This window comes from Myotis brandtii, unplaced genomic scaffold (genome assembly GCF_000412655.1).
Source record: "Myotis brandtii unplaced genomic scaffold, ASM41265v1 scaffold300, whole genome shotgun sequence".
NCBI classification, from domain to species: Eukaryota; Metazoa; Chordata; class Mammalia; order Chiroptera; family Vespertilionidae; genus Myotis; species Myotis brandtii.
In genome coordinates, this window is record NW_005361459.1 from 133,265 (window position 1) to 146,175 (window position 12,911).

The 12,911-nt window shown below is 44.2% G+C and overlaps 1 protein-coding gene across 6 annotated transcripts in view; it reads left to right on the forward strand.

The window, feature by feature from the left end:
- NQO2 (NAD(P)H dehydrogenase, quinone 2) overlaps nucleotides 1–12,567 on the forward strand; it is a 36,478-nt gene extending 23,911 nt beyond the window's left edge. For 4 of the 6 annotated variants that reach the window (XM_005869625.2, XM_014542386.1, XM_005869624.1 and 1 more), the window contains 4 exons: nucleotides 6,148–6,278; nucleotides 8,545–8,658; nucleotides 10,403–10,504; nucleotides 12,312–12,567. In XM_005869625.2, coding sequence (XP_005869687.1) covers nucleotides 6,148–6,278; nucleotides 8,545–8,658; nucleotides 10,403–10,504; nucleotides 12,312–12,488 — 524 coding nt within the window. In that variant the 3' untranslated portion in view covers nucleotides 12,489–12,567. The remainder of the gene's footprint in view (nucleotides 1–6,147; nucleotides 6,279–8,544; nucleotides 8,659–10,402; nucleotides 10,505–12,311) is intronic. The other 2 variants (XM_005869626.1, XM_014542387.1) reach the window with 2 other exon arrangements.
- Nucleotides 12,568–12,911: the final 344 nt, after the last annotated feature.

The window sequence follows — 12,911 nt, forward strand, 5'->3', positions numbered from 1 at the left end:
CCCAGTGTCTTATGTCCATTAGTTGTGCTTATATGCATGCATACAAGTCCTTCGGTTGATCTCTTAATCCTCCCTTTTCTTATTGATTTTAAAGAGCTCTTTATATATTATAAAATTAGCATTTAGTGTGGGATTTGAATTGTAAATACATTTCAACCAATTTTTTTGTTTTTTACTGTGCTTATGGTATTATCTTTTTTTTCCATGCAGGATTTTATTTACTTTTAATTAGTTGGCTTTTGATCAAAGGTCAAACTTTCTAAGATCTGGATTTTGCATCATATATATATATATATAAACTCTAAGTTTATTTTTTAAAGGTTTTATAGTTTCTTGTACTATTTTACAGATTCTACTTTTTAAAATTACAAACTTTATCCACTCAAAATTTATTTCAGTGTCTAATGTGAGGCATGAGTCCAAGTATTTCCCAACTATCTACTCAGTTTTCTCCCACCATTTATTGCATGATCCAGCTATTTGCCCTGATTTAAAATGCCACCTTCATTGTAATCTAAATTTCCACTTACATTTCACTCTATTTTCAACATAACAAACATTCAAACCTTTAGAGAACTTTTATGAGTTTATTTGAGCCAAACTGACAACAATTGCTGGGAAGCAAAATCTCAACGGATTAGGAAAATGGCAATTTTACCACTTATTTTATGCATTAGAATCAAAGGGCAAGATGTAAGGGGGTAACATGAAATTCATTGGTGATGGATTAGGGAAGCAGGAGAAAACAATGCAGAGAAATCTCTAGGCGTGGATAAAAAGTAAAATGGATAGACAAATACTTATTTTATTTAGGTATGGGATAGTTAACAGTCAATAATAAACATGATAACAAGAACAATGAGAGAATTTGTGGTCTCTGCCCTGGTGCTGTGGTTGTGCCAGGAGGGGTCAGGAAAAAGGGAATTAACCTTGACATTCCAAAGGCATGTCATGGTAGATGCAAAAAGACACTAGACAGGCTCAATCAAGGTCAAAATTGACCTTTGTCACAGAAGATTCTAGCCTAGGACATGACCTGCTGTTAGTTAGAATGTTTTCATTTCAGACCATGCTATGTGGTTACTTTTGGTGTCTGAGTTTATAAGGCCTGCTATGCAGGCCTTCGCTTAGCTTGTCTGGTTAAGTATGTGGCCCCTTTTCATCCACACTACTTTATAGTTTCTCTTTGTTTTCTGTCCATGACTTTGTTTATTTTCTACCACACGACTTTATTTATTTTGGCAAATTTAATATATGATAGAGTTATGTCACCCTCATTTCCCTTATTTTCTATTTTTACTTTACTTTTTCCATTAAATCTTTTGAATTAGGTTTCTAAATTCACTAAGTAACCAGATGATATTTTAATTCAGATCCCATTAAATTTACAGATGAGCTCTAGCCGGTGTATCTCAGTTGATTGGAGCGTCATCCCGTATGCCAGAAGGTGGTGGGTTTGATTCCTGATCAGGGCATATACTCAGGTGTGGGTTCAATACCAAGTGGTGGTACGAGCAGGAGGCAACTGATCAATGTTTCACTCTCACATCATTGTTTCTCTCTCTCTCTCTCCCTTTCTCTAAAAAATCAATTAAATAAGTAGATAAATTTATAGGTGAACTTTTATGATGCCGATTCTTTCTATCCGAGAAAATTGTATAGCTCTTCATTTGCTCATGTCTTTTTTACAACCCTCCAAGTCTGTTAACAAGTTTTCTTTATAGAGATCTTGCCTGATTCTTATGGACTGGTTTTTGTTTCTCTGTGTAGAGAGGATTAATCTTGGTATATACCTCTGCATCCACGTGTGTGTGCATCCAACCATTGCTCATTTACTTACTGTCTGTGGTAGTTTTCAGGTGATGCTCTGTGCGTTTCCAATATACAATCACATAATCTGCAAATAAGGATCATTTCACCTCTACTTTTCCACTGTTTAATATCTTAAACTTCCTTTTGTTTGTAATTGCATTAACGAGATCTCCATATTTCGTATTTAGTACTGAAGATAATAGCTGACATCCTTGCCTCTCCAGGTCTTTATTTTCTATTAATAAATCAATCAACTATTTTCACATACTACACTGTACCCAGAGTCAAGTAAGCTTAACTTTCTGGTATGGACCCTTGTAGACCTTATTCTAAATATTAAAAAAAGAGTTTTTATTGATGTATATGATTAGAAAATCTATAGACACAGATATAAACACAGCCATTGTTACTTGCTTTATTCCTCAGAAGCCTTTTTAAAGATTATGTAGCACTCCCTGGCGTTGTTATCGGTGGGGAGCTCTCTGTTTCCCTGCCTGTTGCTGGTGGGAGTGGGATTCTCACGATGTCACAAGTAAAGCAGTTTTCTGAGATTTGCATGGGAGAATTAGTGATAGTTATTTGCGTGGAATTAAACACCTGAGTTTCCATGGTCCCATCTCCATCCATCCACCAAGGAAAGACTTCAGTCTTGTCTCAGTGGGGCTAGAATTAAAGCCAGTGTTCAGAGTTTCCACACCATATTTGCACAGTCCAATCAAGCATCAGGCTAGCTTAGCTTGTGTTCCCAGCTGCAGTCCTTTATGTGTGAGGTCTGCACAGCCATGAGCCATATGGCTTCTGCAGTCCATTGGGTATGGAGGGAACAGGGGCAAATGCAAGTAACCAGGAGCAAAGCCAGAGGAACCAGAGGGAGAAAATTCCTTTGTTTCAGGATTATGTATTCCCAAATTTTCTAAGCTTGCAGTGGCTCCACCCTTCTGGCCGATTATCTTTTTTCCCAGATTAGATTGACAGGCAAGTGCTTTCCCTACATCACACTGACTCACTGTGCATGCACCCATCTTCCCTTTGGTCCAGTCCCTTCCCCCAGGGATCTGCAGGGAATGGGCCAGTGGTTCCCTGGGGAGTGTGAAATTACAGCTTCCTGGTGAAGCAGCCCATGCTTCCCCCATAAGATGGACATGCTTATAATGTCTGGCCTTCCCTTTGCTCCCTTCCTGTTATTAATAACTGGCTAATGACAATGGTAACAGTATGTATTATAACTTACCCATTCCTATGTTGATTTATATTTATGTTGCTTCCAACTTTTATTTCAAGCCATGTGTCAGTCTTTCTTTTATGGCTCTGGATTTACTTCTTGCTTAGAAAGGTCTCTCCACACCCACACTAATAAAAATTATTGCTTTGATATTGTTGGGGAGGAAAAGTTTTCCTCTCCCCTTCTAAGTTCTTCTAGCTGGTCTAATAATTAAATTGACATGAGACAGATTATCAGAAGAAAAACAAATTAAACTTCTATTCTTCCCATATACATGAGAGAGACTCAGGAAAAGTGAGTAGCTCTTCAAAATGGCAGGAGCCAGCACCTTAAATACCATCTTTAGCTAAAGACAAAAAATGATGTTGGGGTTGGGGAGTCAGTTATGAGAGGTTACCAGGAAAGGCACAATAGCTCTTCAAAATGGCAGAAGCCAGCACCTTAAATACCATCTTTAGCTAAAGGCAAAAAAAAATGACGTTGGGGGTGGGGAGTCAGTTATGAGAGGTTACCAGGAAAGGCACAGTAAACAAGGGTAGGATTGTGCAGACTTAAGTTTGAACCTTCTCCATTGATAAGTTTCTAAAGATGTAGATGTCTTCCTCTTCCTGGTACAATGAGGGATTTCCCTTACTCGTACAAATGTAAGTGCCCTAACACTGCCAAGGTAGGAATGTCCATTCCTGTAGAAAACTTTATACGTTTATTTGAACCCAAACTGACAACATTGCTAGGAAGCATTCTTGGGTACTCCTGAGATGGCAGTTTTGCAATTTCTTTTATGCACTTGGAATTAAAGAGAGAATGTAAGTGATACCATTATAATAAACCCAGTTATTAATAACTGGAAAGGAGCAAAGGGGACACCAAATATTATAGGCATGCCCAGTAAAATCTGGATGACATAGGGAAGGTACTTATCTGTCAATCACACCTGGGAACCGGTCATTTGCCGAAGGAGGTGTGGCCACTGAAAGCAGGGAAAGATTTAAGAAATTTAAGCTCCTAAACAAGGAAGTTCTTTCTCTTGCTCTCTTGCCTCTTGTGCTCCAGGCTTCCAGGCTCTCGTGTTCCTGCTCTCTCGTTCCTGCTCTCTCGCATTCACCCACATGGCTCAGAGCCATGTGGACCCCACACAATGGGCTGATGGACTGTAACTAGCCTGTTGTACCAGTCTAGCTCCACTGTGGAACGGAAATTTTGGACACTGCCCTTGCTTTTAGCTGCTGAATCACCAGCTGCACCTCTTCTAGGCCTAGATTAGAAATGGGACTTTCAGAAACTGAGGGATGGCCCTATCCATCAGTGGATAGAAGGTTGGCCTGTGGACCAAAGGGTTCTGGGTTCGATTCTGTTCAAGGAAACATGCCTGGGTTGCAGGCTTGATCCCAGTGGGGTGTGTGCAGGAGGCAGCCAATCAATAATTCTCTCTCATCATTGATGTTACTACCTCTCTCTCCCTCTCCCTTCCTCTCTGAAATTAATAAAAACATATTTTTTTAAAAAAGAAAGTGAGGGATATAATTTCATGCAAATAAAACTTTCTACCACAGAAAATTCTGCCCTCTCCCTTCTCTCTGAAATTAATAAAAACATATTTTTTTAAAAAAGAAAGTGAGGGATGTAATTTCATGCAAATAAAACTTTCTACCACAGAAAATTCTGCCCCTCCCTTAACTACCTGGAAGGCCTGAATTAAAGGCCTTGCCCATATTGAGATTAGAGGTAACCTCTTTTGACCTATCTATAGGGCAGTTACCCTCCTAGGATTCCCTGTCAATAATGAACCTTATGCAAAGAAGGCACTCAATATGTGTTCTTTGAATGACAATGAAATGTAGGTAGATTAAAAGAGGTGGCAAAGAAGACTGAAGTTTTAAAATTGTGAATCTATTGAAGCACTGAGGGTCCAGTTCTCCTCTTGGCTCTTCTCCAAGCGACCTGGAGCTTGCTGGCTCATCTCCAGACCCCGAGTGCGCAGTGGTTCAAACCTGCACCTTCATCCTCCCACCTCTGCTGCCACTTAGGGCCCTGGGGCATTGAAGTAGTCTCTGGCCTCTCTTTAGTCTCAGTTTCCCCTTTGGTAGTTGGGATTTATACCCATCTCACCCGGTGTTGTGAAGATAGAGAAGGCGGAGTGTGTGGAGCGCTGCCCCTGACAATGAGGCTGTGCTCAGTAAAGGGTAACCTGTGGTTAGTACTGATGAATGCCTTCTGATGAGTCATTCTAGTTGACACGAGCCCAACTAAAGTGAGAGATCAAGATATCTCATCTTTCATCTTAGTTGCTGTTGGATGGTACTGTAAGTTCTAGCCCTGAAAAACCTCCTCCCCCCCACTGCTACCGCCTGACTTCCGTCCCACCCCCAGGCTTGCTCTCATACCCCTGCCGCTATAGGAAGCTTTTCTAAATCTAAACCACAGAACTTATTTTTTCTCTTCTTAAACCACATGGCTCCCCATGTGCAGGAAAAGCTAAGCTCCTTAGCAAAACTCAAGGCCAGAGGCCCATCTGCAGACACATCACACGCATCCCTACTGGATTTCCACCCCAGCTCCTCAGATGTGCTGACCTTGTTGGCAGTCAAGTGCCTTGTGTCTTTTGCCCAGAACATCCTTCCACTTCCCTCTAGTGTTCCAGGCTGCCTGGTGACTCCTGCTCCATCTTGAAAACCCAGTTCACAAAGCCCATTCCCAGAGATATGTTTGCTAACCCATCCAAACAGAGCTGGTCACTGCCCCTGAGGGCCACCACTGTACTTAGCACACACCCAGAGTTAGACCACATGCATCTTGACTGTGTGATGTGAGGCTGATCGGGCTGTAGCGCTGGACTGAGCTAGCTGACCAATTCTGTTTTGTACCGTATGTTAATCATTTGGTTAGTTATTTCACTACTTCTCCTACTGGACTTTGAGTGCTTGAAGGTAAGGTAAGGTATGTGGCCCCACTCCTACTTTCTTTTTATTCCATAGCCTGACTACCTGGTTGGGTCTCAGTGACGATCTGGTGACTTGCTTTGGGGAGTCCAGGGTAAATGACACCGGTGGACTTGGCCTGGATGGCGTGGATGTTGCCCTGAGAGTGAGAACATTTGGCCTCTTCCTCTCCAGGTGCTCTCTCTAATCCCGAGGTCTTCAGTTACGGGGTGGAAGCATATGAAGCCTGCAAGAAGCGGTGTCTTACCAGTGACATAGTCGATGAGCAGAAGAAGGTACAGGAAGCTGACCTAGTGATATTTCAGGTTTGTTTTCCTCTAATTATTATACTGAATTAGATTCATTCTATGGATAAACTCTTTCCAAATATTGGATTTCATACTTCTCGAAGTGGTGTTGATGTCTTCAGCACATTTGCACACTTATTTATGCCTAGTTGTGTAAGGAGATCCATATAGCCAATATTACTCATCCAAAATCCTGACCCCCAAGTAAATAGAAGTATTTTGCCTTTAGCCCAATGGTCCAAGAAATGTCATATCATGTTGCTTTCATTTCCCTCTTTTCCCCACCCCAGACAGGCAGGGGCTGGAGGAAAACCATAAGCAGCTCCTGCCTTAAATATGCTGATCATTAAGAGGAAAATCTATTGGTTTCCTGCCTCTCATTGGTTGCCTCGCCCGCCCACCATCCCTGTATTTATTCACAAATTATTCCAGGGCCAGGATTCACTACCTAAAGATCTGGCCCAAGAACTGGCCTAACTCATCAAAGCCACTCCCTGCCACAGCTAGAAGGTTTGCAGTCAAGGTTGTGACCCTAAGCTTGGCAGCAATATCAACACTTACTCTTTGGGAGTCATTGGGGTAATGGAAATACAAGCCAAACTAGAAAAAAAAGGGAATTTATTCTTTTTTTAAAAAAATATATTTTATTGATTTTTTTACAGAGAGGAAGGGAGAGAGATAGAGAGTTAGAAACATCGATGAGAGAGAAACATCGATCAGCTGCCTCCTGCACATCTCCTACTGGAGATGTGCCCGCAACCCAGGTACATGCCCTTGACCGGAATCGAACCTGGGACCTTTCAGTCCGCAGGCCGACGCTCTATCCACTGAGCCAAACTGGTTTCGGCGGGAATTTATTCTTAGGGCCCTGGTCACCTAGGTCTCCTGGAACCCAGGACAGATGGTGGCAAAAGGACAGTGGAAACAGAGGCTCTTCTTTCTCTGAGTCTCATCTGCTCTCCACCTGCTGGCTCTGTCCTCCCCTAGCTTCACACCAAGGACGGGAGTCTCTAGATCCAGAGTCTCCAAGATGGAACTGATCGGTCCAGATTGTCTGCTTCCCAACCCTGGTGAGGGCAGGAAGTGGGAAGAACAAGGCCACCCCTTTCTGGCAGAAGGACTATGGGGCTGTAGCAACTCTGGCCTCAGAACCACAAGCAGCTCTCATTCTCCTTCCTGTCTCCCGGGGTCAGCTGACCACTCATGGAACTGGGTAGCTAAAGCAAGCCAAGGCCTATTCTTTTATAATGGTTTGTTTTGTTTTATTTTGTTTTGTTTAGCTTTATTTTTATTGTTGAGACTATTAAGTTGTTTTCTTAACCCTCCATGTCACCTCTCTTCTTCCACCCTCCTTCTCACTTCCTTATACTTTACCAATAGGGTCTGCATTGTTGGTTTATTTGTTTCATTCAGCGCCACTCCTACTGTTACCATACACATCTCACTCTTAACTGAGCAGTTACTCTGTTCTGGGTCCTCCCTCACCACAATGCTGAGAGCTAGGGACTAGGAGTAGCCCAATTTGCAAATTAGGAAAAGGAGGCACAGACAGGTTAAGTAACTTGCCAATATCACACAGAAGTAGGTTGTGAAGCTTGGATCAGTGCAAGTCCCGAGTTTGAGTGTGAGTTAGAATGAAAACACATGAAGCACAGACCTCCTTTCACCTTTAGTAACTGGTTCTTGTCTGTGTCCATCTCTTTGCATTGATGGCATTATTGGACATAGTGTCAGGGCTTCCAGGAGAACACGAAAACGTCGGGGAGAGCTTACTGCTGGTGTGTGGGATCTGAGGGTAAGGCTTTAGTTTGTGTTAAACCTGAAGCTTCTCAGAATCTAACTCAGTCTGATTTCCAGATGCCAGCAGCTCCCCCCAGGCACACAAAGGGGTAGAATCTATTTCCACACCCTTCCTCGTGTCCCTTCCATTGTGTCGGCCACAGGCTGCCGCCACAGATCCGAGTCTAGCAGAGCTTCTGAGCGCCTCCCGGTCTGCTCGGGGTCCAGCGTAAGGGGGCTGTCGTAGGGGACGCAGAGGCACCTGTGACAGCAACCAGGACCATTGTCCACTCTGCCCCACCCCACTCCACCTTCTCAAACCCACACTGCATGCCTCACACTGAAAGGGAAGAAATGTTCTCAACTTGTGCTGCCCCGTGGGTTACACTCGCCTGCTCAGTCACCCTGCAAGCCGGCAGCAGAATTCCTTCTGAGTCACCAGATAGACTGAACCACGAAGCCTGAGACAACCGCAGCATTCGTTTGTCCTTGGTGTTGTCCCCAGTTCCCGCTGTACTGGTTCAGCGTGCCGGCCATCCTGAAGGGCTGGATGGACAGGGTGCTGTGTCAGGGGTTTGCCTTCGACCTCCCAGGATTCTATGATTCCGGGTTTCTCAAGGTATGTGCTGGGATAAGGATCACTATAGACCAGTGGTTCTCAACCTGTGGGCCACGACCCCTTTGGCGGTCAAAGGACCCTTTCACAGGGGTCGCCTAAGACCATCCTGCATATCAGATATTTACATTACGATTCATAACAGTAGCAACATTACAGTTATGAAGTAGCAATGAAAATAATTTTATGGTTGGGTCACAACATGAAGAACTGTATTTAAAGGGCCAGAAGGTTGAGAACCACTGCTATAGACTGAGGGAGGGATAGAGTGCATCTCATCGAGTTATATTTCTAGTTTGCTTTTTAAAAAACAAATATTGATTAAGCACCAACTATGGGCAAAGAAAGCTCTGTGCGCTGCACGTGGGTGAATAAAAGCATTGTTTCTGAAGCTGTGGAGCTTTGTCTCTCGGGAGGGCACAGACACAGCCACAGTGCACTACGTGTATGGCTGTGAGGGCCTGAAGTTTTGCTAGGAGGGTGGTGTTGTTGCTAGAGAAATTAGTGGGCTGGGTGCACACGAGTGGGAGTGGGGTTCTTGTGTCCGCTGAAATGGTATTTTCAGAATACCCCCCAGGTGAATGAGATGTGGTAGAAAGCTTTACAAGCATGGAGTTCCATTCCTGGGGTTGTAATGTCCGATGCCCCTTAACCCAGTCCTGAAAAGGGGGCCGCTGAGGTTCCAGCAGCTCCAAAAGCAAAGCCAGTGTCCAAAGTGTCTGTTCCATGTTGCAGCTGGGTCCAGTTCAGCATCAGTTAATCAAATTCCATTAGCCTATAGTTTGGGTTCCACATGGCCGTGAGCCACATGGGTGCAAGGGAGGACACTCCCTGCAAGAGGAGAGCCGGGAGCCCAGTGCGCCAGGCAGAGAACCAAGAGAGCGTGCACCTTTGTGCAAATGTTTAAATATTCAGGTTTCATGCCCTCGCAGTGGCCCCACTCATTCTGGCCAATTACCTGTTCCCAGGTGTGATGGAGAGATAAGCATCTTCTCTTTACTGGGCATGCGTGCAAACTGCCTGTGTCCAGTCCCTTCCCACATCAGTCAGTGGGGAACAGACTTGGATAGTGTTAAATTAGCAAAGCTGTATAAATGGCATGCCTATGTTCTCTAGTCTTCCCTTTACTCCTTTCCTGTTCAATAACAATCAGATTATAACAATGGTCTCCAAGTGGGCTATGTGGTGCACGGCCCTGACTTCGAGAGGGCTGGCGGCTCTGCTCCCCTCACAGTTCGTCTCTCAGAGCTTCCCATGGAAGCTGGTACATACCCAACACATGGTAGCTATGAATTTCTTATTAAAATACATGATTATTAAAATTCTAAAAGCTTCAGAAAATAGTGCATATAAAGAAAACACTAAGTCACAAAGATCCGGCTTGGGCCAGAAGTGATGCTAACATTTGCTGAGTGGTGCCATGTGTGGGCATGACCTGGCCTCCTTCAGCCCCCAACCTCCCAGCCCTCCAGGTCTGCGCCCGCCTTACCCACTTCTCACCTGCAGCGCTGAACCCACCTTCTGCCAGAAGTGGGAGATCAGACTATTCCCTCTGATTGCTCCCTCCCTGCCTCCCACTGGGGGCAGCTGTCACCTGTAGCTGGCCTTCCTGGAAGTGGGAGTGTTATATTTGCCCCTCCCCAGATGCCCCTCCTGGTCATTACAGAGCTCTGTGCTGGAGTCACAGTGACATTTATTTGTCTCCTCCTCTGGGGTTCACATGACACACGTGCTTTCTCCTCCGCAGGGTAAACTGGCCCTTCTTTCCATAACCACGGGCGGCACGGCCGAGATGTACACGAAAACTGGAGTCAGTGGAGATTTTAAATACTTCTTGTGGCCCCTCCAGGTAGCCATTGCACCGCACCCCACCCCCTCTCCCCACAGCTTCCCCAGGTGCAAAATGAGATGGGACTGAAGCCTGAAACCCAGATCATTTTGACTCCATTTGGATACAGGAAATTATAACATTTTACCCTTTTTAATTTTTTGACTTAGCAGCACTGAAAAAGTTGGCCAATAGGGACAACACAAATTATAACAACAGGCTGCAATATTGTTTGGGTGGAAGCTAGGACAAGCCTGGTTAGCTGGAGTCTGCTCTGCAGATAACAGGATTGCCCGGGCTGGGGCTGGGGCAGGAAAGGGGGGTAGGGAGGAGGGGGAACTGGGCAGGTACTGAGCCCGCAGAGCTATAGAATCCTCCACAGGCCTTGCTGCTTGAAGGCAGCATCGCCCTCCAACCCTGATGAGAGGTGCCCGGGCCTGGCATTCCCAACAGCCTCACGCCCCCCACAGAAGAGGTCCATGGGACCCGGGCTGTGCCTCCTCCTCAGAGCCCCTCACTCAGGTCCCCAGGATTCAGGCCCAACTGTGTGCACACCCCTGGGCCCAGGGGCCCCGGGGATGGTGGTTTGCAAAGGGGAAAGCAGTGGGCGTGGCAGGTTCAAGCAGGTTGAGGGGAGGAGCAGAGAACTGCCAGGAGACTCTAACTGAGATGGGAACGTTCTTCCACAGTGTTATGAGGGGATGGTTGTCCAGGGAGGGGTGGTCACATATTTAAAAGTTGGTGAGCTCACTTTTAAAATGTGACGGTGATGTGTGGGCCTCTTGCCCTCCCACCAACCCTGGTAGGGTAGGCCTGGACAGGGTGTGGGTTTGAAGGGAAGGAGAGGGATATTTCTAGGAAAGAAAAAGTGGTCTTTTTTGAAAGGAGATGACACAGGGATTCCACTTAGTGATGCTCTGAGAAAGAAATGATTATTTACAAGCCTTAACGTCTTTCTTCAGGGCCAACTGGTCTCTCACGTGCCATTGTCCACACTTAAATTCTTCTTGTTTTAAAAAAATCTTTATATTTTTTCACTTTGTAAAAGTGCATAACAGAAAAAAGTGAGACTATAAAATACAAAGTCAGTACTCTTAATTTCACCTTAAAAATAATCATTTTTAATAATCTATATTATTAGGTTTATTATATTTATTTTTTTCCACCTAAATGGTATACTATAAATGTTGCTTCAAACTTCTTATTGTTTTTATTTAATACATATCTTTTTTTTAAAATATATTTTATTGATATTTTACAGAGAGGAAGGGAGAGGGATAGAGAGTTAGAAACATCAATTAGAGAGAAACATCGATCAGCTGCCTCCTGCACATCTCCTACTGGGGATGTGCCCACAACCAAGGTACATGCCCTTGACCAGAATCGAACCTGGGACCCTTCAGTCCGCAGGCCGACGCTCCATCCACTGAGCCAAACCAGTTAGGGCTATTTAATACATATCTTGAGAAACTTCCAGGGTAGCACATTATAGCTAGAATAATCTCATTGTAGAATAATCTATCATATAAATGGATACTAATTTGCCTAGTCAATCAAAACCATAAAGTTCACTGTCTGAGTCAGTAGCAAAGATCAATGATCAGAATAGAATTTGGAACTTCTTGTTGCCCAGAATTCTTCACCTCCCCGGTAATAGCATCCTAAGGTTATAGGGCACTTCGTGGTTTTCAGTTACCCAGTAGCATTCAAGGTTTTCAGTTGTGTTTTTGAAGTTTTATTTTATATCATCTCCCCCTTTAATTATTCACCTGAATGCTGTGTAAGGGTGTGGCTTCCGATCAATTCTTCTGGTTTTTTGTGGCTGTAGCATGGCACCTTGCACTTCTGTGGATTTAAAGTGCTTGCCCCCCAGATCAGTTTTGCTCCTGAGACTGCATCAGAAGAGGAAAGAAAGCAGATGATGGCATCTTGGGCCCAGAGGCTGGAGACCATCTGGAAGGAAGTGCCCATCCCCTGCACGCCCCCTTGGTACTTTGGGCAGTAACATCACGTGAGCAACACGCTAGGAGATGCAAGTGCATGGGGAGAGAAGATGCTGCTGTAATAAAACTCAGTTACAACAAGTTCACTGGATCTGTTTACTGAGGTGTGGGAATGGGTTTCTTCAGAGGGTTATACAGCCAGGTCCAAAATTTCTCTAATCAGCAGGTCCTATTGAATTCTGTTCTAATACCACTGTTCGCCCAGGCTTGCTTTCCTTTCTGATATCTGTCCCTCTCCCTATATTCATTCTTCGTGGGTAATGTTGTTTTCAGATATTCCTCTTCACATTAAGCTGCACTTGTTAATTTGTGTTTGTTTTATTTCATAACTTGAGTTTCTATTTTTTTCATAGGAAACTTTAATCTTTCCATAGCTAGTGTTTTAGTGCTGTTTGCACTTATTTCTTTCATTTTTTTAAAAATTT